The sequence below is a fragment of the Pterocles gutturalis genome, unplaced genomic scaffold (genome assembly GCF_000699245.1).
Source record: "Pterocles gutturalis isolate BGI_N339 unplaced genomic scaffold, ASM69924v1 scaffold6258, whole genome shotgun sequence".
Classification (NCBI taxonomy): domain Eukaryota; kingdom Metazoa; phylum Chordata; class Aves; order Pterocliformes; family Pteroclidae; genus Pterocles; species Pterocles gutturalis.
In genome coordinates, this window is record NW_010122852.1 from 1 (window position 1) to 28000 (window position 28000).

The window sequence follows — 28000 nt, forward strand, 5'->3', positions numbered from 1 at the left end:
TGGGATTTATTCTTTATATTAATTTCTGTCACTGTCTGCCAACAGTATATGGGTTTCTACGGACCATGATGAAATTGAGAAGGTTGCAAAGCAGTTTGGTGCTCAAGTTCATCGCAGAAGCCCTGAAGTATCTCAGGACTCCTCAACTTCTCTAGAAGCTATCAGAGAGTTTCTTAATCATCATCATGGTAAATCAGTAATGAAGTATGCTGAGCTTTTACATTGTAGCCCCAGAAGGATGATGCACTTATTATGTAGAGAAATAAGCCTCTAGTAAATGCAAGATAGAAAGATTCTCCTTTTTTTTTGGTGGCATCAACTCATATCACACTTTGCAGTTGTATGTATTAAAAATATTAATAGTTTAATAAATTAAATGTTTCTTTGTTTTTCTTTAGAGGTTGATATTGTAGGAAATATTCAAGCAACATCTCCCTGTTTACATCCCAGTGATCTTATAAAAGTGGCAGATCTGATCCAGAAGGAGGGGTTTGATTCTGTCTTCTCTGTTGTGAGACGGCATCAATTTAGATGGAGCGAGGTAAAGAAAGGAGGTAATATTTAGCTGTTTCTGGTTACAGTTATACTTAATCGATTTTCTTTTTAATTTTTTTATTTTCATACCTATGGTATATAGATTAAGAGTGATATTAGAGGCAGGGCCTGAGTTCTTGGAGAGGCATGAGATGGCTTAGAAATTCTTTTAAGTAGTGCTGTTTTGATATTGCTGATCATTGCTCAGCCTTTCTGTGATTGTTTCATAGAAATGATATCAAAAATTAAAATGTTATTAATTTGTCCAGGCTCAAAATATAGCTCCCAAAAACTTCACATGTTAACTTCTGCTTTGAGGGTATTCATGTATATGGAGACCTGACACTGAGGTCCTGTCTCAACTAGGAAAGTGTTTGTTCTTACTATGCAGTACTAACAAATGATAAATAATGCAAGGTAAAGTCTTAGTGAGGATGGGGTGGCAACCTCTTAGCCTGGAGACTTAGGGTTTGCTTCAGCGTGCTAATTTGGCTGCCAACTTAATGTCAAATTGCAAACTGCCTTTGAATCATGAGGACTGAACTCATATTAATTATCTCATACAGAAGAGTATGACTCTCTTTCCCACACAAAATAGGCCTCTCAGCTGCAGTTGCCAAGATGACTAAAGACTGAATTATTTACTTACAAATAAGGATTGTACCTTATTGTAGCTGTAGAAGTACCTTTTGTCCTTGTACAAAGAACTATTCTGCACATTATCTATGTTGCTTTTGTTTCTGTGATGGAAGCAGAAATATTTACTCCTTTTTCTAAAAATGGTTAGTTCAGATACTGTCACATCATTATTTTTATTTTTAAACAATGAATGTGTTACTTAGACATTACAATTATTCTGTTGAGATATAAATTGCTTCAGATGAAAATAAATTTTGTGAGTTTACAAAGCATCATGCTGTAAAAGAGCATGTGAAATAAATGAAGTTTGGTATTAGAGGTAAGTAGGAATAAAAGTCAGGCCTTTGTTTAGAATAAACAGAAAACTTGAACATTCTTATTGTTCCTCGTAAGATGAGAAATAACGTGACACAGTTTGTGAAGTATAGGAGGAGTATCAAAATCATGGATGGCATTTTAGGATTCTCTGGGTTGCACTTTAGGCAACCAAGTGAAAGTTGACAAATTGAGATGGTAGAATGGACATCTATGAAAGTCTGAATCTCATTTGGATGTACCATATGGCTTTCTGAAGTGGTTTTGTGCCACCTAGTCTCTATAGGTAGATTATTAACATAAAAGTCTCAAGGCTTACCTAAAAGAGCAAATAATTCTTTAGTATAAAATGACATCTAAAGTCTTTTAATGTGGTGAGAGATAATGAATCGTTCAGTTGCAAGGAGTATATGGGAGAACAAGGAATACATTGTGCAAACATTAGCAGCTTAAGGGTAAAAGCAAATGACCTTTCAGGAGGGTGGTGTTTCAGGTGACAGTGATTTGCAGGAGCATTATACAGTTTAGTATTGTACTCTCTCTTTTTTTTTCCTTTTTTTTTTTTTCCAGGTGGCTTTAAAGTACTGATTATGTTAAAAGAAATTTATCTTTTCCTATGTATTTCTGTTGTTCTTTCTGCATTAAGGTTTAATATTGATGCATGCTGAAAGAGAAAGGTGTCTCAGACTGGAAATGTTTACTTCATTGAGCACAAAGCTCTAGTGTATTTATGAAGTATAAGGTGTGTATATATACTAAAGCCTCAGGATGTTTTGAGTGGTTGAGAATGCCCTCTGACTTTTTAATGGTTACTATATCATGAGACCTGGTGAATTTTAGCTGCTTTATGCATGTGAATTGGGTGGCATAAGGACAGAAGTCTCTGGTTCCTGGTTCAGTTTCTCCTGCATGCACTACTGGCATTGATAACAATATGAGATCTTATGGGATTATGTTTGTTCAAAGGAACTTGTTTGTTTATTTATGGACACTGATTAAACCACTTATGAAAAGTTAATATAATGTGTATCCTTAAAAACAGAGTGTTTTGGGGAAGTGCCAAGATGTTTTCACAAGCAAAATTTCTTCTCATATGCTAATTTTTCACCTTCCAGATTTCTGGTTGGTCCTGTCAGCTCTTGGAGTTCATTTGGGGCCTTCCTGGTTTTAAGTGTCGGTAGCTGAATGGGGTTTTTTTGTGTGTTTACCCTCACTGTGAGTTAAACCCCTTCCAATCCTGTACATAGAGTACAGAAAGAGAGTAGTATTTCTTTCACATTGGCAAGGAAGGTCTAGAAGAATCTCCCCACTACTCCTGTTCGTAACCAATTTTGGAGCTGACAGCCTCTCAGGTTTTCATTGTTTTTCTTTAAGTTGGAATGAAAAATTTCCTTTTCTGCTAGAAATGCAGGGCAGTCCTCCAGTTTCTTATCCACCATTCCAAGAAAGAGCAAGTCAGTGATTCTTTATAAACGTAAGCAACGAGAGGCAATAACGAAAGAAGTTGGTGACTACATTGTGTCCTTAATTTTTCAACAGAAAGCTATTTAAAGAAAGCTAAGTGACTCTGAACAGGGATTCTGGAAAATTTATTTTGTTGTTTTTTGCTGTTAACAGAAAACAAAATGACAGAGCCCCAAAACCTGAATCCAGCAAAACGGTGCCGGAGGCAAGATTGGCCTGGGGAGCTGTATGAGAATGGCTCATTTTATTTTGCCAAGAGACATTTGATTGAGAAAGGCTACTTGCAGGTTAGTGCTTCTGTTTTTCATGCTCTTTCGAATAATGCATCTTTTACTCTTCTTAGAGTATTATAGAATGCTCAGAGGGTTCTGAATTCAAGAATGTATTTCTATTTCTGATGCAGTCAGTATGAAGTAACAGTGCTTTGACCTCAGGACAGTTTGCTTATTGTGTGTAACTTCACAGGGCTAGCGGTAGCTAGGGCAGTTCCAGTAACAGCATCCCCCACAAATTTATACAAATAATATTGAGCAGTATTTAGCTATAAACCTAAAACAATACAATACTGAGTTTCATATCAGTTCACCAGGATGTAAGTGTGTATCTTATCCTTAATTTTAGTGTTAATAAGGGTGTGAGACTGACCTTCATGCAGTGTCACAGGCTTCTCATATAATCTGCAAACTTGTAGTTTTAGCCAGTTTAGTCTTATGCCAGTTTGGTATTGTAACTTAAACAGTCTTTTTGCCTTTTCTGATGTTTACATCCTAGTGTACTAATGCAGAGCAAATGTGTTTACTTCAGCTTTCATTTTATTTGTGTGCAAGTATAGTCTCAGTTTTCTCATGCAAGACAAGTTCTCTATTATTTGTCAGCAGAACTGAAAAAGCCCAATGTAGATCTGTCCGTATTTCTAATGGGAATACCTTACTGAGTGCGTCAAGAATGCCAGGTTCTTATTTCTCTCTGTTCCAGGTACCTCACTACTACAGAGATACTAGCTTTAGGTCTATATAGTTTGCACAGACCTATGCAGTGCCAGCTAGTGCTATGTGGAGCTGCAAGCATTGAGCTGCATAGTACAATTGTGTTGAATTCTACATTTTATGAAGGTTGGGCCACTAAGTCTCTGAGGATCAGGGCTTTTAGCTTTTTAATTACATTGGGGTATGGCGGATATTTTTCCAATCAAAATTTGCAAACAAAAAGTAAGCATACTCTTAGCAAATGCTAAAGGTATTACTATTTTTATTTTAAAAGACCTAGTGAAATCAGTGTGATGTAACGACTAATGCATAACATCTTTCTTGTATGCTTTCTCTAGTTGTAAAACGGAAATTCTTATCAACCATTGCCTGCAGGAAGTTGTTTCAAGTGCTTGGTTCTGTGTCACTAGCAAAACATCATTATTAATGGTTCACTTATATTTAAGCTACTGTGACCACTGCATAACCATATACTTAGCTTTCATTACATGATACTAAATTGTACAGTTTTGTATTTGTATTAATCCAAGCAGAAAATTTCAATGGGTTCTGTTTTATTTAGGGTGGTAAAATGGCCTACTATGAAATGCGTGCAGAGCACAGTGTGGATATTGATATAGACATTGATTGGCCTATTGCAGAGCAGAGAGTATTGAGGTAAAAGCACTTTTTATTCCTTTATTTCTTTGATATCACTCATTGTTTCAAAGTATGGTCATATGAATTCATAACATGTTATGTAGTCAAAATCAAAGATAATTGGACAACTATATTTCCACCCATCATTTTTTCCTATCTCTGTTGAAATAATATGAATTACCTTAGCTATATAGTTTTTGATTGTTTGTTTTTAAATGTTCAGCTTGGGGAAAAGTGTAAGCCCCACTATACCATAGCAATGTGTTAGCATAATCTTCTGGCTTTTCCAGATGAGTTAACTTAGGCTTCTGTGGTCTGGACCACATTTACTGATGCACATGGCTGAGAGTTTTCATGTACAAGGCATGAGCTGATTACATCTTGCCAGCTGCCTTTTCTTTGCAGCTACTCTGCACCTCTCTAAGGAAATAATGGGTGGGAATGGAAGATGTTTTCTGTGCCTTTTTCATCCTTTTCTGCATTTGGTTTTGCCCTAAATAAATGCTACAGAACATGACCTCATATGCTAAGGAAATAAATCTCATCCTCATTTTTAAATAGACAGCATAACTGAGCTGTCTTTTGAATCGTTTGGGGTTTTTGTTTGAAGAGGAAGAAATATAGTTGGAGAGTGATGATGATGAGAAAAGGCATTAGAAAAAAAGAATTTCAAAGCTGATTCTTCTGTCTAAAGATCACAATTGTATTTGAAATATTTTTGTTTTGGAGTGTGCAAAAACTTCCATCCTAAAAAGATAACTTCTTTCTCTAGCTTTGGATATTTTGGCAAAGAGCCATTAAAAGAGGTGAAGCTATTGGTTTGCAGTATTGATGGATGCCTGACAAATGGTCGCATTTATGTGACAGAAGATCAGAAGGAAATGGTCTCCTACGATTATAGAGATATGGTTGGGATCGATCTGTTAAAGAAAAAAGGAATCCAGGTAAGTGTTTTTCTGAAGTGTGAGGCTTTTTTCCTGATGTAACCTGAACATTAAAAGATTCTAAAACCCTGCAGCATGGAAGTTTTTTCATACAGCTTTTGATCAAGAAGCATAACACATTGGTTCAGGGTTGGAACAAACGCTGTTCTCAGATCCCTTAAAGGAAAATAAGTGTTTTGAAAAAGTTTTCAATCTCATTCACAGTAGCTGTAGCATCTTTTTCTTTTTGTCCTGGAAAAATGTGGGAAGAAATTTTTATGGTGTTTTGCTAGCACCAATCATACTGTGTTCTGTGTAGTCTAGACGCTTGTTAATTAGAAGTGAGCTTTACCAAGCAGGGATATGTTGTTACCTCTTGGCTACAGAAAGGGAAGAAATACCCAGACAAATTACTTGGTTCAGCCTAGATCACCCATGATTGTTGCAAAGAGGGGAAATCAAATCCCAAACACTTTTCTCTGTGTAGTTGTTCTAGCTGTAACTTATGTGCTTTGAAGTTGTAAGAATTCAGTGTAAATGAAAAACTGAAACAACACAATGTAACATGGCTACTTTCATTATTGTTATTACTGCTACTAAATCCTGCTGATCTGAATATTTACTTGCATTTTTGTAAAATTAGTCTGCTGGCTACTTTCTGTCTCTGCTGCTGCCTTTGATACAGCTAGAAGAATTTTTGGGGGTAAGAACTAAGTACAGATTTAGCTGCCTTCAAAGAGCTGTAACTCAGTCCTGTTGCAGATGGAGATAGGCATGGATAAGACACAGGTAGCTATACCCCAAGTAAACTTCTCCAGATACATTTTTGGAGTTGCTATTGTAGGATTTTTTATAACAGGCTAGACGAGACATTCATGACATACTTTGATAGAGATGTTGCTGCCTTGGGGCTGTGAAATGGAGTAAATGGTTTTTCAAAACTCTTTCAGGTTAATTTTCTATGAGGCAAAAGGGGGAGACAGCTTGTAATTGTTTCTTTGTTGCCTGTGGGAGCCCATTTCCATGCTTCTTGTGACTTGGAACTTTTCATTAAAAACCTGGTCTTTGTGCTGCAGTTCATGTGTTTCTAGTATATGTTGCTGATATACTCTTGATTTGTGCACCACTCTGTTCATTCTGTACTTAAAATCAGTGACAAGTATTTGTTAGTATTTGAAAGCAATTAGGGAAGATAAGCTTGTCCACAGCTTGGACAAAAAACTTGGAGGGGTTGTGTCTGAGACTTTTAAAAATGCTTCTGCAATAGTCTTCTGTTTTTAGCCTACTTTGTAAATTGTTTCTGAAATTTTGAATTTGGGATGAACTTCAAGAGGTTAGTGTACTGTGCCACTTCAGTCCGTTCAGGGTTCTGTTGATGCTCTGAAGTCCTACTGTAAATACAATGATGTTATTAGGTAGAGGATTCACAGAAAATAATTCATAATATTCTACTTCTACAAATATTACAGAAATCCTCCTTGGGAATTCTCTTATTCCTTACTGTGGCTTAATTAGATGATATTGCACTAGATAGTCAGCATGCCACTGTACTGTGATATCCAGTATTTTATTTGGTACATGTTGCATTTAAAGAGACATGTAAATTTCATTTTTTAACCTCAAGGAAGCCTACAGAATGGTGTTTCACTTTCCCAAACCAACTTCAAGACTCTGATATGGTTTTGGATGCTAATAATTTCTGCTCTGAGTTTTGATTGAAGAAACCAGTTATTCACTGCTTTTCTGATATTTCAGAGAGCTTCTAAGAGCAAAACTTCTACTGTTTTCTAATAAATCAACTTATATGCCTTATTTCTTTGTATGTAGAATTTATTCTAACTTTGACTTTATTTTAATAGGTTCGACTCATCTCTGAAAGAGATTGTTCAAAAACGCTGTCAGCCATGCAGCTGGGATGTATAGCAAAAGTCAGTGCAACAAATAAATTGGAAGTCCTGGAGAACTGGCAAAAAGACATGGGTTTGAGCTGGAAAGAAGTTGCTTACTTAGGTCAGTTCCTTTTTTTTGCTAGTAAAATTTCATGTAGCGTGCACAAATACAAACTTCACAGTGCTGCTCAGCTTCAAAACAATTTGCTCTTTGTTAATATGCTAAATTTAAAGGGATTGATGTGCAAATTACAGCACACAATCACCAAAAGCAGGTACGTAATTTAAGGCTTGTTAGGGTACAATCTAAATATTAAAGGCATTGATGAATCAGTGTCTAATTTGGTAAGGGAAGTCTTAGTTGTTTTTATAATGAGAATTAGAAAGCTTTTGATATTACAGTTACAGCTCACAATTTTGAACCGATTCTTGTTCATTTCAGATGGATATCTTATAGATTATATTCTCAAATGGAAATGAGAAATGGACAGGATTAAAACTGAAAGCCATATGATTCTGTACGAAACTATTTCAGTGACAGCTTAAGTGTAGAGTCCTGCAAATGCTTATTCAGCTGCTCACATAATTTTCCAGCTCTTAGAGTACCATTCTCTTGGCTGAAGATTGTGTAAAGTGTGATCAGCATTTACATGTATCACTAAGATTTTCTGAGAACTGAGTCACATGGGCAAAGTGCTGTTGAGCTGCTGAGATGACAGTTGTGGCATGAATACAAATTTAAAAAAATAGATTAATATGAACACGGAAAAATGTTGAGTTTGTTCAGTTTTTCCCTTCTGTGATATTTTGGCTTGTCTGTCATTTTTCTCAATAGGAAATGAAGAGTCTGATGTGGAATGCCTGAAGAATGCTGGCATGAGTGGCGTGCCTGCTGATGCTTGTGCAGTTGCTCAGAAGGCTGCTGGTTATATTTGTAAAAGCAATGGTGGCTGTGGAGCTGTCCGGGAGTTTGCAGAACACATATTCCTGTTGTTAGAAAAAGTGAACTCTGCAAGAAAGCGAATGGAAGAAATTAGAAGGAGGGGAGATGAGAACAGCAGGAGAGGAAATTAGGAACTAATGAAAAAAGAGTAACACAGTTGGTCAGTCCTGCTTTTCTTCTTCTCCTCTTCTGCCCAGTAAGTGTGTATCTCAAAGGATGGCTTATCTTTCAAGTTTTGTGTTGCAGTAGAGTTAAAAAGGTGTTTCCCTCTAAGATCCCACTTCGATTAAGTGCTGATATTCATGATTGTATGCTGATAATCATGATCATGATTATTTTAAAAGCCATTTAAATGCAATGGAAAGAATGCTACAAAAGGTAGCGTCATGTAAATCTACTCTTAATCATTACTTTTGTCCTGCAGGAATGATATGTCTTTATTTCATAATCTGAATATTTTCAGGGGTCTATGATTTTGCATGACTTGAGAATTTGTAATTAAGACTTTCAAAAAATATGTTATTTAAGTTTTGCTCATTTGGTTTACGTTTCCTCTATCAAATGTCAACATGATGTTGTACTTGTGTGCTTGCTTTTTGCAGGATTTATCACTAGTAAGGAGGAGTTTTAGCCCATGCTGGAGAGGTCAGGTGTAAAATAACTATCAAACTTCTTCCTATATTTTTAAAAGATGGTCAGCTACTGTGAAACCAGTTAATATTACTGTTAGTTAAGAAAAGCACTTAAGCATGTGTTCAGTTTTAAGCTCATATATAGTTAAATGGCATTTGGGATTGTGCCTCTTATCTTTGAATCTGTTTATATTGGGTTTTATTCAAGTGCTTAAATTAACATACCCAAATGCTTTGCCAAATTTGGAGTTAAATTTCCCATTAACTTTGAGATCTTTGCTTTGCAGAAACTTGGTTTCTTTTTATGAAGGATTTATTGCAACCGTAATGAATTAAAGAAAAAAAAAAAAAAAAAAAAAAAACAACATACCACCAAACCCAAACCTTTAATGTTTATTGTATGGAAAAGTAACTGCTGTTTACAAAAAACAACCCAAAGCATAGTTGTTGGTTGTGGGTTTATATAAAATCTATATTCAGACTATTTTTAGCATGTTAATTTAAAACCATTGTATGTGTATGTTTGTATTTATGGAAAATACAGTTTTTACTGTGTCTTGAATTAAAGAACTCAGTATCTGTAAAAATTTGTGGAACTGACACTAAAAATATACATCAGTTTTCAATCCTAGTATTTATCATTGAGTCAGTTCTGCCTTAGGTTATGCTGAAAAATAAAAAATACCTGTGGTACACAGGCAATTACTACTGAGGTGAATAATAATGGCTTGTTATTTTTATTTTGTTTCTCTGCTAAGTAGACATTCCCAATATAATATCACCTGATATATTGCCCTGTGATTAACTTTGTGTTTACATTCTTTTGCAAAGTTAAACTGAAATTCTTTTGTCACCTGTCTACAGTGAATAGTTTACTGTACTAATCAGCTCTAAGTTACCATCTTAAGTATTTCCTTTCAGTGAGGTTTTAGAGTTCTGCACTGGATAAGTCACATGGACTTTAATAACAGGAGAACCACATTTTGGACAGAACTACAGACTTTGGTATAGGGAGACGAATTATTTTATATAGACTATGTTGTAAAGCTTCAGAAGTCCAGATTGGATGAACAGTTCAGGTTTGATGTTGTATAGAATTGGCGAAGTTTTCGGTTACTTCACCTTGTCGTTGTCAAGTAACTTGCTGATTTTGATTTCAATAACTGTTTCCTGGAATAGATAACTTCAAACAAGATTACTGTGGTGAACTTTATTCGCATTCCTTTTATGTTAAGAGAAAGCAAAAACATGACTAAGTGCAATTAGAAGAGAAATCTGAGTTGGCAATGCTGTCTGTAACTTGCTGTTTGAATCAAGAACTCTTCTGATGTTTCAGCAGTTTGCTGCATGTGCTGCATGTACATTGGGTCTCTACCTAAAATTTCTACATGTTACATGTATCAAAAGTAAATGCAGAAACACTTTTATATGAGCATTGGTAATGAGCAGAAGGAAATGGTAGCTGATATATGTGTTTTCACTTTGACAAATTCTTGTTTAGAAAAACATGGTGTAATTTTACATTGGGTGTGTAGGAAGAATATGAAGAATAAAAGAGCTCTAGAGACTGTTTACAAAAGACTGTTTGAGGATATGGGGGATGCATGATCTGCTGCCTGAAAGGTTCAGATTTGTGTTGCCCGCACTGGAAGGGAAAGTGTAACTATAAACTAGAATAGCATGAGGGATGTCTTAATTACTCTTCTTGACTTTATAGAAGATCCTCGATCATATGAAGGATTTAGGGGTTACAGAGGCAGAGACAGTGAGGATAACTCTAACAGACACCTTAAAGGGGAAATCCCAGGTCCTGGGCATGCTTTGAAAGTGTAGTGTCTTTTGCCAGTGCCTATGGTTTCAGTACATACCCTGGCACCATGATTGCCTTTCGTTAGAGGTGTGTAGTTCACTCAGACTAGATTTCAGTGGTCATTTTTGTTATAGCAGGCTAATTTTGGAATAATGTCTTTTGTTTGTGTGAGCCCTTTGTTTTTTACTTTAAATTGCCTACAATATTCCAAAAAAGATCTTAGATAACATGGCTGTTTTACCATAATTTTGTGAAACTGAAAAAAGTAAACTATGTAATAATTTGTTGTAATCTATTATGAAAAAATTGCTGATTACCTGAAATTTGAAGTAAACAGCGTTTTTTAGTCTTTTGAAGTAGAGAATAGTTATGGGATGATTTATGATGAATTTGCATACTCTAAATAATCCAGTTCCAAGTTCATGTGCCACATGAATGGATTATACCTGATGAAGGTGGACAGATTTAATGCCTAGATTAATCACATGCACGTACAGTTAGTTACTCAAAATCTTCATCTTGATCTGTGTTTGGAGACAAATCTTGAGTGTTTTGTGTGTGTGGTTATACCCTCTTAAATAAACTTCTTCACCTCCCTGTATTCCATGTTTTCTAATAGCTGGTTTCACAGCACTGTGTGCTTTGTACCTGTGTTTGTGAAAAGGTAAGATTCAGATCTCTCTTTTCTTAGCTGTCAAAGACAGACTACTATTCATATAGAAGGATAATACTGTAAATTGAGCAGAATATATTGAGAATTATTTGGCAGGATGTTCTCAGAATTCTTGTTTTGATTAGGCTTTGAGAACTCCACTGGTCTTGGCTGTTTGATGACTCCTGCAAGGAGTGTTGAGGAGATGGGAGAAGGATAGACAGTAACATATTGTAATTACATTTGCTAACTTTGGCACAAGAAGTAGGGGTTAGCCTTTCACCTGCTACTGGCTCTATTAATTTATTTTTATCTGATCTTTGTCCTATTCGATATATGTTTCTCTCCAGTTCTGTGCTATTTCCTGTAGAGTGATGCGATATGTTCTGACCTTATCTCATTTCAAATCAATATGAATCATATAAAACTCAGCCTTTTGAGGTCAGAGAGTCTTTGTAATGTTTGTTGATTTCAAGTTCTTAATACTTGGTAAACCTTGGGCAGACATTAGTTAACCAGCTTTTCCAGAGCCCGTGTAGGAAGTGGGGTTTTTTTAAATTATATTTTCTATTAGTATTCTCTTAAAACACTATTTCCTGTTTCCAGAAATAACTCCAAATGGGTCTAGTTACACCCAGCAGGACTAATTATCTTAAATGTCAGCGTTATAAGGGCTATAATAAGGTACGTCCAGTAGAAGAAAAACACTCTTATGCATGAACGTGTTGCATAAATGAGTTAGAAAAACTTGTCACTAATGCACTTGTCTGAAAAAGCCTTGGATGGTAGGTTTGTTTCTCATTGTCAGACAGATTTGTCTGTCCCCATTTCTGATTCTGGATACATTTGTGTATGTGGCTCCAGTTTAATAGAGCTTTCCCACTGCTGGAGATACTGGAGGAAAGAGAAACATTTGGGAGCAGTCCCATTCTACAGCTGTTTCTCACGTCTCTGTGGCACTACAGACCACTTCCCCTGAAAAAGTTGCTATTATTTTCTTTTTGCAGGTGGAAAGATTTTTTTTTTAATTGTTTATAAAAAACATGTTAAAGGGAATGAGCAGCGAGCAATGTGGAGGCAATGATACCAAACTATTCAGGTTAGTAAAGAGCAGGGCTGATGAAATTGAATAGATACATATAATTAGATTATCTTAATAGAAAAACAATCCTAATGTCATATATAAAAAAATATCCATTTCTACTGAGTGGTTTTAATAATGAAAAGTATCTATTGGTTTTAAGGGTGTGTTAGCAGTTAAAAAAGCAAACTGCATTTTAGGAATTACTAGGAAAAGTTTATAGAACAAAAAGGATAAAAGTGATTATTCCACTGTATAAATCAGTGATCTGCATGTATCTTGAATACTGCATGTTTTGTTTCTTACCATGTTAAAAAGGTTGTAGCACTCGAGGTTTGTGGGAGGACAAAATGGATGATGAAGTAATCAGGTTCAGTGTGAGCAATAGCCAAGGTAGATTTCTTCATCTTGGAAGAAGGATGACTGAAGGGAGTTTTGTTAGATACCTGTAAAACTAAGAGGGACAGGAAAAAAAAAAAGAAGCTAGCAGTGACCAAAAGCAGGTGCCTGAGGAATGTAAATTTGCCATGTTGTATCTGGCGGTGCTTTCCAGTCTTCTTGTGGCCTCAAAACATTTGCAGCTCATGGATTTCCAAAGTGGGCATGGCTTACAGACACTCAGTAAACCTCAGCACACTTAAAACAGCCTTTGGCAATGTGTTCTATGAGTCTGACACCTGATATGGTTCCTCTGGTTCTGAACCTTGGTTTCTTCCTCCTATTTCTTATACAGGAAATAGCGAAGTGCATTTTTGTCTTTATTTCACAGTATATATCAGTGGTTCATTATAAAATATCGGTGAGTAGCTCTGACACAGTGAGGATCAGGACATGGCATTACTATTACAGATAGAAATTAATCATCTAATCTTAAAAACTCATTGAAAAATAGGGCAAAAGTACACACAGAACTCTGTAAAGAGTCTGATGACATCAGCTGAATTGGCATCCATCAGTCATAGATAGTAATGGTAAATTGCTTAGGAAGTTCATGGACAAAATTTAATTGGAGGTTGGGAGAATATTCATGAAAATATCACATGCATGTCCTGTTTGTTCACATACTCTTGCAGACAAGTTTCTGGGCTAAATTGACATATATCTGAGCTAGTATGGCCACACTTGTATTAAAACGTGGAGATAGTCTCTCCAGGGATGTACCTTTTAACTAAGGCTGCAGTTGCACAACTTTTTATTGCCTGTACAGTCCATGTAAGAGTTTGACTATTTTTATTCTCCCACTTTTTTTTCCTAGTTACATCTTCCCACAGCAACACAGTCTCAAGTTGGAAGGGGATGCGTCACCGGTTGCGGATCCTTTTGATCACAGAATCATAGAATGGTTTGGGTTGGAAAGGACCTTAAAGATCACTGAGTTCCAACCCCCCTGTCATGGGCAGGGACACCCTCCACTAGACTGGGTTGCTTAGTGATGCCCAAGTGAAGTGTTGTGATTAGTTAGGTGAAGCCTGGTCTAAAAAGCTTGAGAATGGGATGAAGTAATCTGATCTAGACAAATACAAAACACCTCTGTTCATCTGACTGAATGAACTTAAAGATTTCTTCAAAATGTTTATTGTTATCTGCCTTTGGATTCATTCAATTCTATGAATGCTGCCATGTGCTCTCTTAAAGGAGCTGGTGCTGCACTTGCACCAGGCTGGAGTATGAATGGGTTTTATGGGCAGTAGTTCTGATGACTCGTGAACAAGCCCTAGTCCTGACTTGCCACATCCGTATATCAACATCCTTGTGTCTTTGTGCACTCTCTCTGCAAAGAAACCCTGGGCTGTCTGCAAGTCATTCTGCTCTTCTTCCTCTTGGATGCTTCATACACTGCCAGGTTTTTACCATCACGTCATTGAGCACCTTGCAGTTCATAAGAGCGAAGCTCCCAGAGTTTCTTAATTGTTTGCTTAAATAAAGCAAACATTTGATTTATAATGAAAGCCAAGAGATTTGAGGGGTTTTTCAGGGTAAAGTTGCAGGCAGTGCATGGCAAAGTAGAGAACAATGAGCTAACTGGATCTGTGCCTTGCAGTGTGTTTCTACTGATGCTTGGGCTGAGAAATGGCAACTCAAGTCTGGGCTCCTTCAATTAAGCTGCTGTCATTGGTGTCTGAGGTTAGATAGCACAGAGATACATGAGCTAGCTTTATATTGTGTTTCATTCACCTGCCAGTAAAGTCCTGCTGTGTCTTTTTTTATTATTATTGTAATATAGGTAAATCCTTAATTTAACCAGTAGGCAATGCTGTAAACTGATTAATTCCTCATCCCTCTGGAGTAGCTAGGCAACTAACTGCAGTTTGAGCAGCACAGTGATACCTACCTGGTTGTTGGATTAGGTCTAAGTAGTTTACCAAGGTCACAAATGACAGAGAACAACAAACCACAGTTATCCTTTGTTTTAGTGAAAGGCCTTGCACACAGAAAAGGAAAATCTGCTTTTATTACTCGTAAGCATCAATACTTGCTTACACGTGAATGCCATCATCTGTCCATATCACCCTGTCTCTACTGTGGCTGCTAGCAGATTCTCAGTGGTGCAGATTGATTATTCCTGGCTATGTCCTTGCAGATGCTGGCAGTCAGAAATGGAGGACTTCAGAAGCAGGCTGTGCATCAGGACTGTCCCTAGGTACCCAGACACACAGATCTGCTCCCCTCAAACATGTGTCTAATTCCCTTCAGTCTGCTTCTGCACCCCACAGCATCCTGTGAAAATGAATGCACAATTCTTGTGCAGAGCTTTGCAGTTAAAACACTACAGTCAATAGATGTCAGTGAAGAACAAACATTTATGTTCCTTTCCGAGGCAGTGCTTCCCTTTTTGCTGGCAGACAGCCTGTGTGGCTGTGGAGCCCACACCAGAGTGGACATGTCCCTGGTGCCGTGGGGTTGCAGTAATTTCCAAGAGAGCCACTTAGCATTAGCCTGCAGGACCAGTTTGGAAAGGACGCCTGGTAAAGAACTTGTGTCTTCACACTTTTCTGCCGCTGGGATTTTGGCTCAAGCAGCTGTTGGGTGCTCCCACTTGCTCCCTGATGGGGCCATAAGGTGCTGCTGCTCAACTCTGCTTGGCCAAGGAGAAGCCTCTTCTGCGGGAGCCCGGGAGTGGCAATGTCTCATGTACACCCGCTGTCTTTCACTGGCCTTTCCTATGGTTTGTCCTATGTGGCATGCTGGACAGCTAAACAGATTCAGGAAAAGGGGAGGACTGTCTCCTATCAAAGTTAATAGAGAAATTGCTACAGAATTGTCTTCCATGGTTGCTGGTCCCTTGAAAGAAGGTGGATTGTGGTCACCTGTTAGGCTGGAACTGGTGAAAGAGCAATATGGCCTCTCAGTCCTTTTTCCCCTCTTTCAGCGATCACCTTCACCTCAATGCTCAGCCCTTTCTGTCAGGCTTGATTCCTCCTGTCCCATCCCCGCTGGGCTTTTGCAGCAGGAGTGCTCTTGGCTCTGTCTGTGGTCTGTGACTGTCTGTCTTCTCTCATCGACCGGTCATGAAGCGAGCCCTATGGAAGTTCCTTCTGGTCCTCCACGGTTACTTTTCCAGCTGACAGATGGTTACAATTAAACCGTTGTCTTGATCACCTGGGCATCTCTGTTCCACCTAGACCCAGTACAGAAACCCACCAATTAATCTGCTGCCCTAAGTCTTCTCTATTTTTCTATGAATCCTGGCTTCAGAGATTACCAGAACTGTCTCAGATTCCTTCCCCTGCCTGCTCTTCCCCACCCTGTCCCCCCCCCTCACTTCTCCACACTCACTTGCATCTTCTACAAGGTGTTCCGGAAGCTATTTGGAAAGATTTTTTCACCAGTCACTCTTTTCCTCCAAGAACTGCTTTAGGCATCAAACTCATTGTATCGGAACTAATGTGACTTAAAGTCAGGTTGCTAGGATGTTTACCTGAGCACCTTTTATTCTCTGAGAGCTACTTTAGAAGATAGTTGTCTGATATTTTCAGGGAAAATGTCCTTGAAGCAAGGCCTGGAATTCAGGTGTTCCTCTCACAGGAGTTCTGTCCTTCTGAATGCTCTTGTTCTTTTTCATCTGACCCAAAGGCCAGCCTAGGTAGCAAGGAAAGCAGGCTAACTTCAACAAGACTGGGTAGAAGGCTCACATCTCAGCTCTGATGGCATAAATGTTTAATGCTGTCTTCTTTAATTAAATCAATCTTGAGAAGAATCCTTACTCAGGAAAGTGGAATATATTACCTGACTAGGAAAGCAGTAATGTAGCCATTTACATGTAATAGGGATTGCACAGGGCTTTGTTTCTTCCAAACCTAGTATTGCTGTGGTCTAGGTACGGTTTGAATCAGTATTTTTATATTTTGTGCATCTGAAATTTCCCTCTCTCCAAAAGTTTTACTGCTATAGAAAAAAGAAAGAAAAACAGGGAGGGGAAGAGATGTTTTTACAGCATCTTACTATGGAAGTTTTGAAATTTTTCAAACATCTCCATGACCTGCCAAAATGACCTGAGGACCCAGATTGAGAATTATTTGAAAAATTCTGTTTGAATCCCTCTGCTACAGTTGTAGGAAGGGGAGGAGGAGTAGCAGCACAGTGGGGAGAGCAAGAGAAAAGAGGATGAAAGAAATGGAAGGTGTAGCAACTGCTGGGAGGCCCTAGTTGCCAATAGCTACCATCACCTACCCCATCCTTAAGGAGTAGTGCCCAACCTCGCTCCCTGGACCTCTGACATTGGCAAGTTTTGCTATGCTGTCTGCAGCTGGACTGGGCTGTGCCAGTGTCTAGGATGGACCTGCTACCCTGTAGATCTACTAGCAGAAGCTGCTTTCTTTCTCAGGCTATTACTCACTGCCAACAGGTCTCTTCACTCTACCTCAGGTGTAGCTGCCTTGTGTAAAGCTTGAGTAAAGCGATATTTAAAGCACTTGGAGATTAAAAGTGCTGTGTAAGTACAAAGTGTTGCTGAGACGAACTGTATTTTGAAAGTCCATTTAACTCTGCAATGCAGTGCTAGAGGTCCAATAGCTGGCAAAACACTCTCTACCTTATATTCTAATGCTTTCCCTTCAGCCAGTTCAGGAGTGTATGCTTTAAACCCCCTCATTGATCCATGCGACATGTCCTCCAACTGTCCCTTCATACAGTTTCATGTTGTGAATATTTATAGAAATACTGCTTACAGCAGTCTTCTTAATGCAGTTAATAAACTCGTTTGCAAACTTTGCTTGTCCAGGGACCTTTTGGCTTTTTTCCATACTCAAAGGGCTAGAAAAAGAATAAGTCTTTAAGTAAAATGTTCAAGCATCTTCATTAGCTGATCTCTTGCTATTTATTAACAGTGGAAGAATGACACCTTAGAGGAGGGCAACAGTGGTTCGTGGCATTTTAGAGGGAGAGAGAGCTATTTTAGTGTCAGAAAGGCAAAGCAACTGAAACAAAATTCTGATTTCCAAATGGGTTATTTGCATAAAACAGTGGTCAGCAGCATCTCCCTTAAATCATGTTGAATTGGTAAATGGCAAGGGACTGCAGTCGAACAGGCTTTTGTCTGACTGATCTCTTCAGCACTTCTGTATATCATTTCTGCAGATGCAAAATTGGTAGGTATTGATGTCAGCTTGCACAAGCAAGGTATGAAATGAAAGGGCTTTGTGGCCAGCGTGAAATGTGTGGCTGGAGAGAGCATTAGCATTCACTGTAAATAACACACACACCCCCCCCAGTGGATGAGCTTGCCTTACAGACATGTACTTCCAGAGCACACAGGACTCAAAGCAGAGTAATCGGGCTTGTCTGCATGAATTTATTTTCGATCAGCTTTTGCTATGTTTTTTCTGCCTGATGATGCCTTGGAATTCTATGATTAGGGAAAACTAGTTGGGGGAGAAGAGTCCTTAAAGCCAGCCTACAAGGTAAATTGAAGGCTGGGACAGAAAACACATCACAAAATAAATTAGAAGAAAAATCTTCACTGAGTTCCTAGAACAGTCCTTCGAATGTGAACACAGACAGCTGATTCTTCGAAAATCTGTCTTATCAGGGCAGGGTAAATAAATAAGTCGTGCTCAGACTAAACTGTCTCTGAGCAGCAGTTTGTTTACCACAGTGGAACTGTTCAGTTCTATTGCACAAGGACTGTGAAGCAAAATGGTTCTCATCAAAACACTGGAAACAAGCATTTTGCAGGAAGAAAGTCAAGTGAAAAAAACCCCATGTTTATAGTTCCCCAATATATGGTGCAGAAATTTACATTAATTTGTGTCAGTTGCTTCAAAACCACAAACACTATACAGTACCTAACCCAGAAATAAGTTACATCAAAGAACTACATATTGTAAGAAAAAAAAAAAAAAGACATTTTAGAAACAAACATCACTTCAGATCTTCAAATGTACAGCTGCAGTTTTCAGCTTCAGTATCAATAACAAAGTCCGAATAAGATAGGCACTTTCCAAATCATTGTAGATCAGGGAGGGAGCGAGTCTGGGGTAAAATCTTTGTTGATTTTCTTATGATGTGTTTTTAGACTTTTAATATATTCAGATCGTTATTGTTTTTGGTTTTGATTTTGTTTTTTTTTCTTAACATCTTGGATAAAATTCCTCAACCAGATCTAAGAAGTTCCTCTTTGTATCCCCCTAGAACAAAAAATAAATAAAGTAGATTTGGTTGTAGAAAAATGGGTCTGATACCTGGCTCTGTAAAACCATATACATCTGCCAGCTGAAAACTGAGTTCAGCTCTGGCATTGTGTCGGAATTTTCCTATCCTCAAGATCTCCTGTTTACAGTTCTGTCTATTGGGAGGGCTAGAAACTGAATGGGAGCCCCCATTCAGAATTTCCCATTGATTGCTCTGTCTGTGTTTGTTGCTAACCGGGTATTGTTCTTCACATGGAGTCAAAATTCATAGATGAGACTTTTTGCCATTTTGCTGAGTTTCATTTTCTCATTAAATATCTCCTCAAACCTTCGATTCTGTTTTGGAGTGAAATGGTTCTTCCAATCACCAACAGTGCCTAGGAGAGCAGGAGGAGAACAACAGTGAGGCTAGCTATATTAGATATTAGGAACAATACTAGCTATTATACCAGATATTAGACTAGATATTAGGAAGACATTTTTTACTGTGAGGGTGGTGAGGCACTGGAACAGGTTGCCTAGGGAAGCTGTGGATGCCCCATCCCTGGAGGTGTTCAAGGCCAGGCTGGATGAGGCTTTGATCAACCTGCTCTGGTGGAGGGTGTCCCTGCTCTAGTGGGAGGTGTCCCTGCCCATGGCAGGGGGGTTGGAACTCAATGATCTTTAAGATCCCTTCCAACCCAAACCATTCTATGATCCTATGATTCTATTATTCTATTAATATATAGTACAGAGAATGATTTAAAGGCAGCCCGGTTTTGTTAATGTTGCAGTTGGCACAAATGATTAGTATACTATTAACCATAGTCTCTGCAGTGGGTCCTGGTCATGAGTAATTGTTTTATTGATGTGGTGAGACTCTGATGGAAGCAGCTGGATCATCATCTATAAAGGTTGTTAAACCCTCAGCTTCAGACTTCTCTAGTGCCAACAACACCAAGTGTTGTACATGAAGAGCATCAGGTTTCCTAGGTGATATTAGAGCTCTTGGCTGTCTCAGCAGAGATGCATCCTGCCACACCTGGGCTCTTTCACAGTCAGCAGAGGAGATGGTTACTTCTTGGCTGAAACCCATCTCAGCCTGGTCAACATCTGAAACTCATCAAATGGATGGTGCCCCAAAAGCAGCCATATGTCTCCATTGACTAAAGAAGACTCCTAAAAAAGGAGCCCAGAGTGACCTGATAGATGAATCCTGCCCTCACACCTGCTCCTAATCTCCAGGGCTTTCTACAGGTGGGATGTCCCACTACTTAAGTGGGCAGTTAACTACTTCTGGGTGACCATGCACACTCGTGTTCAGTAAAGTGTTTCAACTGTTTTCCGATTTGAGTAAACAGGAAATTGTTTTTTAAACTGACATATTTTAATGAGACTATGCTTACAGTTTTCCCTCCTGTGCTTCCTCTAAAGACCCTGCATCCCAAAACTGCTGACTAAAATAGCATTCCAAACAGCAAAGACAAGAAAAGAGTGCCTGAGGAATAATATATACAGATAAATCTTCTGTTAACTGTCTGAAACTAGCTAAAACTCTGAAATTTGCATAGGAACTACTTGGAAGTGAAACTGTTGTGATTTTTCAAATTTTTTGACATATCTTTTTCGAAGTTCACTGACTTAGAAAAGTATATCTGAGGTTTTTTCCTGGTTGTTTTTTTACAGACAGATTGTATTTTAGCATTTGCTTCAGCTCATTTGTAAAAGCATTCTGATTTAGCAAAATGTACCATTTCCCTATTTATTAATTGAAACAACTCTTAGTTTTAAACTATCAATTATTGTTCAAAAATTAGATAAGTAAAAATAATCAAAAACCATCTAAACATGATGGTTTTGATTTACTTATCCAAATCCGAGGGAGCTTCTGAAACGTCAGGAGCAAGAAAACAGCTCCTGCAGCTAGTTTAAAGTCACATCTGAGCTAAGCATTCTTGAAGATTTTACCGCAGATTCCAGCTTGGCCAAGGTCTGAAGACTGCCTAGGAGGCCATCAGGTGACTGAGTCATCCATTCTTCTGTTGTCATTGTCAGCATATTCCTTTTTCAGGAACATTACAATAAGATAAGAGTTGGTACAGAGGATAAAGGCTATGAGCAGTCTCCTTCAGAACAAATGTGTCTCACTCTTTCTCATTCTAGTAAACTAGTTGACCTTCACGAGGGGGCATGTTGTAAAAGACTGATGTGGTCAACTTTTAGATAAAAAATGACAGATAAAGAGTAATGCTTCATGAATCTTTCCTTTTAGCTCAAAAGCTCCCACAGAGCAGTATTAGGCAGACTTGTTCAGGATCCTCCGTGCTTCTCTAGTATAAGTCTGCATTTGCAACCAGAGGACTTAGAAAGAAAATTATTTGTAAGATGGCTTCAAACTGAAGGATCCTGTCACTGCTTCCCAGGGCTGACCCAGGGCATCGCTACAGTTCAGGAAAGACCTGGACTGCTGCCTCTGGCTGGATTCCCACTCATTCTGCTGTGTTAAGCCCGGCCCAGGGAATTTACCTTTTCGGAAAATCAGCTTCCTGTTGGATGTCAGTGCACAAACGGTGTGACTGGGATCACTGTTCTCCTTCTCTGTGTCACTTTTCATCTCTGAGAATGAGGACTTCATGCAGATGTCTTGGATATCATTGTCACTGATGTTTAAACCCAGGAACAAACTAATTTCCTTTACAGTCTTAGGAAGATCCTGAGGTACAAGAAAAAGAAAGCTTTTATATTTCTGAGCTGATTATTAGGCTTTTAGTTTATATGAAAATGATCCTTTTCATTACATATCAAGTTTATTACACACTTATTTGCTTTCAAGCAAAGCTAAACATGTCATTGGACTGTGTAAATTACAGTTACAGTAAACCCGATTCCCCTCTTACCCACACTCACAGAAATTAGTAAATGCTGAGTATGTGATAACAAATACAGTTACATTGGCAATTTTACTCCCAGTTCAGGTAAAGTATTCTCCTGTCTCTCAGAATTATTTCACTGGGAATAGAGAAATACTCAAAGCTCAGTTTCTGTATAAGTGGTTTATTTCATTGGAGGTGCTACATTCAGAGATCCAACAAGTGACTCAGGATCCTAAATGGTTGTTCCTCAGAGTGGATTTTTTTTTTTTTTCAAAAAAATGGACAAAACTATTTTAATGGAAACACTAGAGAGTGTTTTCTATTCACCTAGAAATTCATTCTCTGAAAGATAAAGTGTGTTGGTATTTGACTTTTTTTTTAAGAATAGCAAAACAGTTTCTGCATAATGATTTAATTTCATCAAAACTTTTTTCCTACCCTCCCCCAGCCTCTAATTTTATTGTTTATTGGGAGCACAAATCCCACTGACCGTGAGTAGTTCTATTGTCTTACATCAAATTTTGAAAAATTTCCCCTGAAATGGCAGGCACAGCAGGTTAATGTGTAGCCCTCAACAGATGTCCTTGGTTAGTCTTTCCATTGGACCAAGAAGGAGGAACTTAAAATTCTTCCTGTAGCCTGGGGAAAATCATGTACGATGTGTCCCACTCCTGCATCTATGAAGTGCAGCTCTCATAGGATTTGATATTTATATAACTTGTGCTGTCAGAATTAGTTCACTAATATAAAGTTCTATGCAAATACAAAATATGTCCAAAGACATACATTCACATTTTCCTCCTTCTTTTTCATTATAATTTGCTCTTTGATATTTTAATGATGTTAATTTACAAGTAATGCATTCTGAAATAAGGGCAGAGAGCATATTTACCTTCTTCATGTCTTCATAGAACAAAAAAAGGATGTTTTTGTCATTTTCATGTTCTTCCCAACTTAGGAAATGATCAAACCAGGATCCGCAGACAACTGAAAAGAAAACCCAGGTAAAAGAGATTCACAGAAACTTTATTTATTTATTCATAAATAACTCTGATGGTACCTCACACATTTAGGTGAATGATCCCTTCATAATATGTACCCTATGTTCCCCTAAACCAGATTCAATTCTTTTTTGTAGTGACTCAAACTTACAATCCAAAGAGGTTACCATTCTTATTGGAATTCATTTTCATATCAGAGATGCAGATAGTATTCTGAGATATGATTCTGTAGTGGAAACGGGCTCCAAATCTAAGGAAAGGCCAATAATGAAGGAAAATGTGTTGGCCTAACAAGATCTGCACATCTTAGCAAATGTCTGCATGTCTGTGGTCACAACTAGAAATATGATCACTTCGCTAGGAAATTAAATAAGGAGTCTGTTAAATGGATCACACTGTTGTTAGCTCTATTTTGTCCCAGCAGAGGGGAATCTGTATTATTTTTAAACATCAAAGAAGAATTATATAAAGAAGTTATGCAAATACATCATTCAGCCAATGACATAGATAACTTAGAGTTTTATAGTTGATTCATGGTACTTGTTTTGTCTGAATGCTCCTTTTGCTGAACCATGGGAGGACAGCTAAATTTCAGCTTTCTTTTAAAAACAAAATTCTGACCCTTCTGGTTGAAAGAAAAGATGGACTGCACTGAAAGCCAAGTTGAGAGCCTCTTGTAGGGCAAAGAGAAAAGGCCTGGACAGCAATCACAGCCAGCACTCTCCAGAACTGTGACTTTGCTTTATAACCACCACCAGAAAAGTATAATATTGTAATGGACATCATTTTGATTGCAAACTTTGAGTTGTAGTTAAGTATTTTGCTGAATGCTCCAGTCTGTAGCCATCTCCTGCACATAAAATGCTGTCTAACCGCAAGGCACGTGTGCTCCACAGTGTGCAATTAAACCCTGCTTTCCTGGTCAACCACACTGGGGATGTGGCCAACAATAACATAGAATAGCCCTGTTGGCTTCAGGGGTACAGCATACAGCCTCAGAAACTCCAGGGACAGCATCACAGTTGTCCCTGTGTGTCCTCGTGCTTGTTCTGAACTGAGATTAACTCTGCAAGAGTCTTACAGGATCTGAATCAAGCAGCACGACCTTTATATGTTTCTAGTAGGAGCAAAAATGACAAACTCTCTCTCAGTATCACCTCTTACATCAATTTCTGTTGTAACCTACATAGTTGTCTTTTTGTGCCTTGCATAAGCACACAAAAAATAGAAGGAGGCTACTAATTTACAGATAAATGGGAGATGATGTTTTTAAAATTTAATATAATCCTATTTTATTTTTTTCACTACTGGATGTTCAGAGTTGGTATGAAACAAGCCAAGATCCTGCAAAGCACTGGAGTACATGGCCTAGGGCTGGTCTGAACTAGGAACACAAGATCTGAGACAAAGCCCGCACAAATCCGTAGACAAATTGACTTCTGGACCTTTGATGCTGCAATGGCACTTTTCCTTCAAAGTTTTCAAGCTGAGCTATCATTGTTGTTTTATCGTCATTATGGTTGTATAGCTGGAAGACAAGTCCTGAAAGGAGCAATAAAACACTTAAAATGGGAGTGGATACCTGGAACATGGTCCTGTTGTCAGCTTCTATGCCACTACTGCCACTCATAAAAATCTCACTCCTGTCCTTGGTCTTTGGACCCCACTACTAAGAGAACACATCAGGCAGAGCGTGTGTAGGAGGGCTTTATGGAAGCATCTAGACTCCCTTGGAAGAGACACCCAAAGTTGTCTTCAAGATTGCATAAGGCACTACATCTGCAAGCATAGCTCCCAGTGCAGCCTGGGGATGGTCTCCCCGTGTGGCCCATTGCCTGCACTTTGACATGGCAGTGAGCCATGTAGAGCTGGCTGAGCACCTTCAAACAGAGCGCCTGCCCCACCAGCCTGCTCACCGAAGACAGGAGCTGGCTGCGGTGAGCCCAGCTGCCCTTACATCTGCTTGGGAGGAGCTGTATGCGCATACCTCTGCTATCAAAGTTTAAACATGAATTCTTGGTGGGAAGCAGCCTGTTATTGTCGTTTGCAAGACAAGGTTGGAAGTGTTCTAACACAGGCAAATCTGCATAAGAATCAACAAATTGTCAAGGGTTTCAGAGTGTTTGTGGGAAGGAACGAAATCAGTAACTTGTCAGTGACAATGTGTTTTTTAACAGATATGTCAAAGAACAGCAAAAACCTGCAAAGAGCAGTTGTGCTGAAATAATGCAGCCGCTTATCAAAATGTCTCCTTGCAGGGCTGAAGATAGCATCCTATTATTTGCTCTCATTTAGCTTGGCATTAGAATTTATGGTGAAAAAAACCCCGACTCAAGCCATATGAATAAGGAGTGCAATAAGGTGTTCTCACACAGTTCACATTCCTTAACTCTTTCTGTGCATAATAAGCTAATGTAAACAGCAAGGAAAAAACATAACATTTATCCTTACCATCTCCTTTTAAGAACAAGTCAAAGAAAGCTGGCCAGGTGTCTATAGTGGGAAGGTTTGGGTTATCTCTGTAGTAATGATACATGGAAACTGCGATATCTTTTGGATTTCTGCTGATGTAAATCATCTGTAAATAAAGACGATATGGTTATTAATGATAATATCCTTCCTTTATTTTAGAGGAGCTCTGTGCATAAATGTAGCAGTGGTGAATGAAATTGTCAGTAGTGGTTAGTAAACAATTCCATGTGGACAGAGGTGTGTTTGCTACAGCTGAGTAATGTTTATGTTTTATGAAAGCTGCTGTGTTCATAGTAAAAATGAGTCTGTGTACTATCTCATAGATCTAATATATAAGATCATTTACTAATTAACATTCACAGGACAGCTGCAAAACATAAATATTGGCCTTTTGTTCAAAATAGCCTTATCCAAAAAGTCTGGATCTGAGTAATCCTGAAATTCTAAACTTAAACTAAAGTCTGACACCCAGAGCTAATTTTCCTAAGACCTCCCACACTAGCACGGGAGGAATCCAAAAGAGTGATCTGGATGCGTCTCCCACATTTCAGTTCTCCTCTGTTTGCCCAATGTCTCTTTGGGTCTTCAGAAAGATTCAGTAGGAGGAGCAGAATACTTTCACCTCGAGAACAGCCTGTAAGTACCCAGGATAACTATTTTCTAAGCCAGTGCTCCAGCCAATAGGAAATGGGGCCGTGAGAACAGCCCCCATGAATAATAATGTATTTCTGATAGAAAGATGTTGATGTATTTTGTGTGGTGCCTGGTATACAAATCACTCCGTGGGAGCTGTGGAGCAGGAGAAGAACTGAAATGCTATCCCAAGGCTCTGTTCATGCTGCCTTCGACTGCTGGTCAGCTCTGTCTCCAAAATTCACAGCAAACCACTTCTGGAAACTGTAAATAATTTAAAAACTATAAGGAGCAACAAGACAAAAGCAACAAGACAAGCAACAAGATTCCTAACAGTCACTTAACATATCTTACTGCTTTAATATCTTTTTGCCTTACCTTGCATTTTTTATTCTTAAAATTTGTAGGTAACATGTTGTAGTCTAAGTGTGTTGGGATGATTCTCTTTGTTGAGAGTTTATTCAGTTCCTCCAGTTTGGAAATATCTCCAAATTCAATGGGAGATGTTAGTGTAACTTGAGTATTGTAAAGCTTTGTTATAACTCCTGCAAGCCAGTGAGTGCCTGCAGAAAAGTAATTTTAAGGAAAAAAGAAAGGAAAAAAAGATTTGTTAATGAGAAATATGTGGAACATGCATTTTGCTTGTGGAAACAGCTTGCTAGTGCACAAATAATGCTTCTAATCCCCCAGATTCAAGGAACTTTACATAACTGAATAATCCCGTTGGCTCCCGATGTATAGGTACTGGAAAAAATACTGGGATATAGCTGAAGTACAAAGTAACTCTTTGAGAAGTGTTAATATTGGTACCAAAGCAATCTCATTAGACAAACTGCTTGTCAGCTGAGAGGTAATTATATTATTTTGATAATTTATTTTAGAATAAACTGTTTGGGTTTTTTTTTTTCCTTCTACAATGTTGAGTCTGTATATTTGGAAAGGACTATTGAGTTTACTCTTTGGTGTGTGCTTCTGTGTGCAAGTGAGGCAGGGGGAGAGGGAATAAGAAATGAATAATCTACAGCTAAGAGCCTTACAAATAACTTAATACAACTTTTGACTTGCTCATAATTGAATGTAGAAAGTCCTCAGGAAAATCCTGCAAGTATAGATTTTGCTTACAAGAAACAAATATTTTTTTGCTTTCCAATATGAAAACGCCTGAGATTATTTTCAAGTAAAGAATCAAAATGTAGATAAATAACCTTTTTTTTTTTTTGTAAATTGAACAGTTACTGACAGAATAATATATTCACATACTCAAGCATCCTTCCCTATTTCTTGTACACAGACATTTCTCAACTAGTTTAACCAGAGAACATGAAACAAACAACTGAGATTTTTTGCAATTAACATCTAAAAGTAGAACTTACCAGATTTGGGATAGGAAACCAAAAGTACGTCATCTTCTCTGGCGTCAAAAGTATCCAAGGCTTTTAAAAGTTCTGGAGAAGACCTGGTGGTAAAGGGAATCCCCTTAAACGTGTGAATGAGTTCTGCCTCACTGGGGTTGGACATGGTTGCTTAAGTCTTGGATTCCTGCAAATCAGATAACAGTGAAATTACAAGAGGATTTAAGAGTCACTTCTAAGTCAGATGGTTTGAAGTGACAAATTGAAACTGAGCAATACAAACGTCATGCTTATATACTTTGCCACACGCCACAGAGTCCTACCAGATATTGATTTTTCCAGGTAATTGATAAAGGCAACTGAAATATTAGAGGTAACTTGATAAATAACTGAAATGCAGAGTCATGAAAAATGCATGTAATTTATTAGCAATCCAGATAAAGTAATGAGGTAATAGTCAAAATATATTAGTTGTGGCAAATTACAAGAATGAACTTTATACGTTGCCTTAAAATATGCTTAATATGATTATTCTATAAGTTGTACTCTGTTGG

General features: G+C 38.1%; 2 protein-coding genes across 2 annotated transcripts; one reads left to right on the forward strand and one right to left on the reverse strand.

Moving 5' to 3' along the window:
* Nucleotides 1-31: 31 nt before the first annotated feature.
* CMAS (cytidine monophosphate N-acetylneuraminic acid synthetase) lies at nucleotides 32-8463 on the forward strand (the record flags this gene model as incomplete). The annotated part of the gene is made up of 7 exons (XM_010077669.1): nucleotides 32-188; nucleotides 399-554; nucleotides 3106-3239; nucleotides 4501-4595; nucleotides 5350-5521; nucleotides 7360-7510; nucleotides 8225-8463. Coding segments are annotated over 7 exons (1104 nt in total), but the record flags the coding sequence as incomplete, so codon positions are not given.
* A 10931-nt stretch (nucleotides 8464-19394) lies between these two features.
* Nucleotides 19395-27612, reverse strand: LOC104464830 (sulfotransferase 6B1-like). Its single transcript, XM_010077670.1, has 6 exons — nucleotides 27468-27612; nucleotides 26473-26657; nucleotides 25441-25567; nucleotides 22881-22975; nucleotides 21642-21828; nucleotides 19395-19513 (listed from the first exon to the last, which is right to left on the reverse strand). Exons 1-6 carry the CDS (start codon nucleotides 27610-27612, stop codon nucleotides 19395-19397), a joined length of 858 nt encoding a protein of 285 aa, XP_010075972.1.
* Nucleotides 27613-28000: the final 388 nt, after the last annotated feature.

Bases quoted from the DNA above. Each gene is read 5' to 3' on its own strand.
- LOC104464830 (XM_010077670.1), bottom strand. From the start codon at position 27,612: ATGTCCAACCCCAGTGAGGCAGAACTCATTCACACGTTTAAGGGGATT. The intron at 22,976-25,440 runs GTAAGGATAAAT...TTTTCTTTTCAG, and splicing joins CTTGTTCTTAAAAGGAGATG to TTGTCTGCGGATCCTGGTTT. The intron at 19,514-21,641 runs GTAAATTCCCTG...CTGCTCTCCTAG, and splicing joins GAAGCTGATTTTCCGAAAAG to GCACTGTTGGTGATTGGAAG.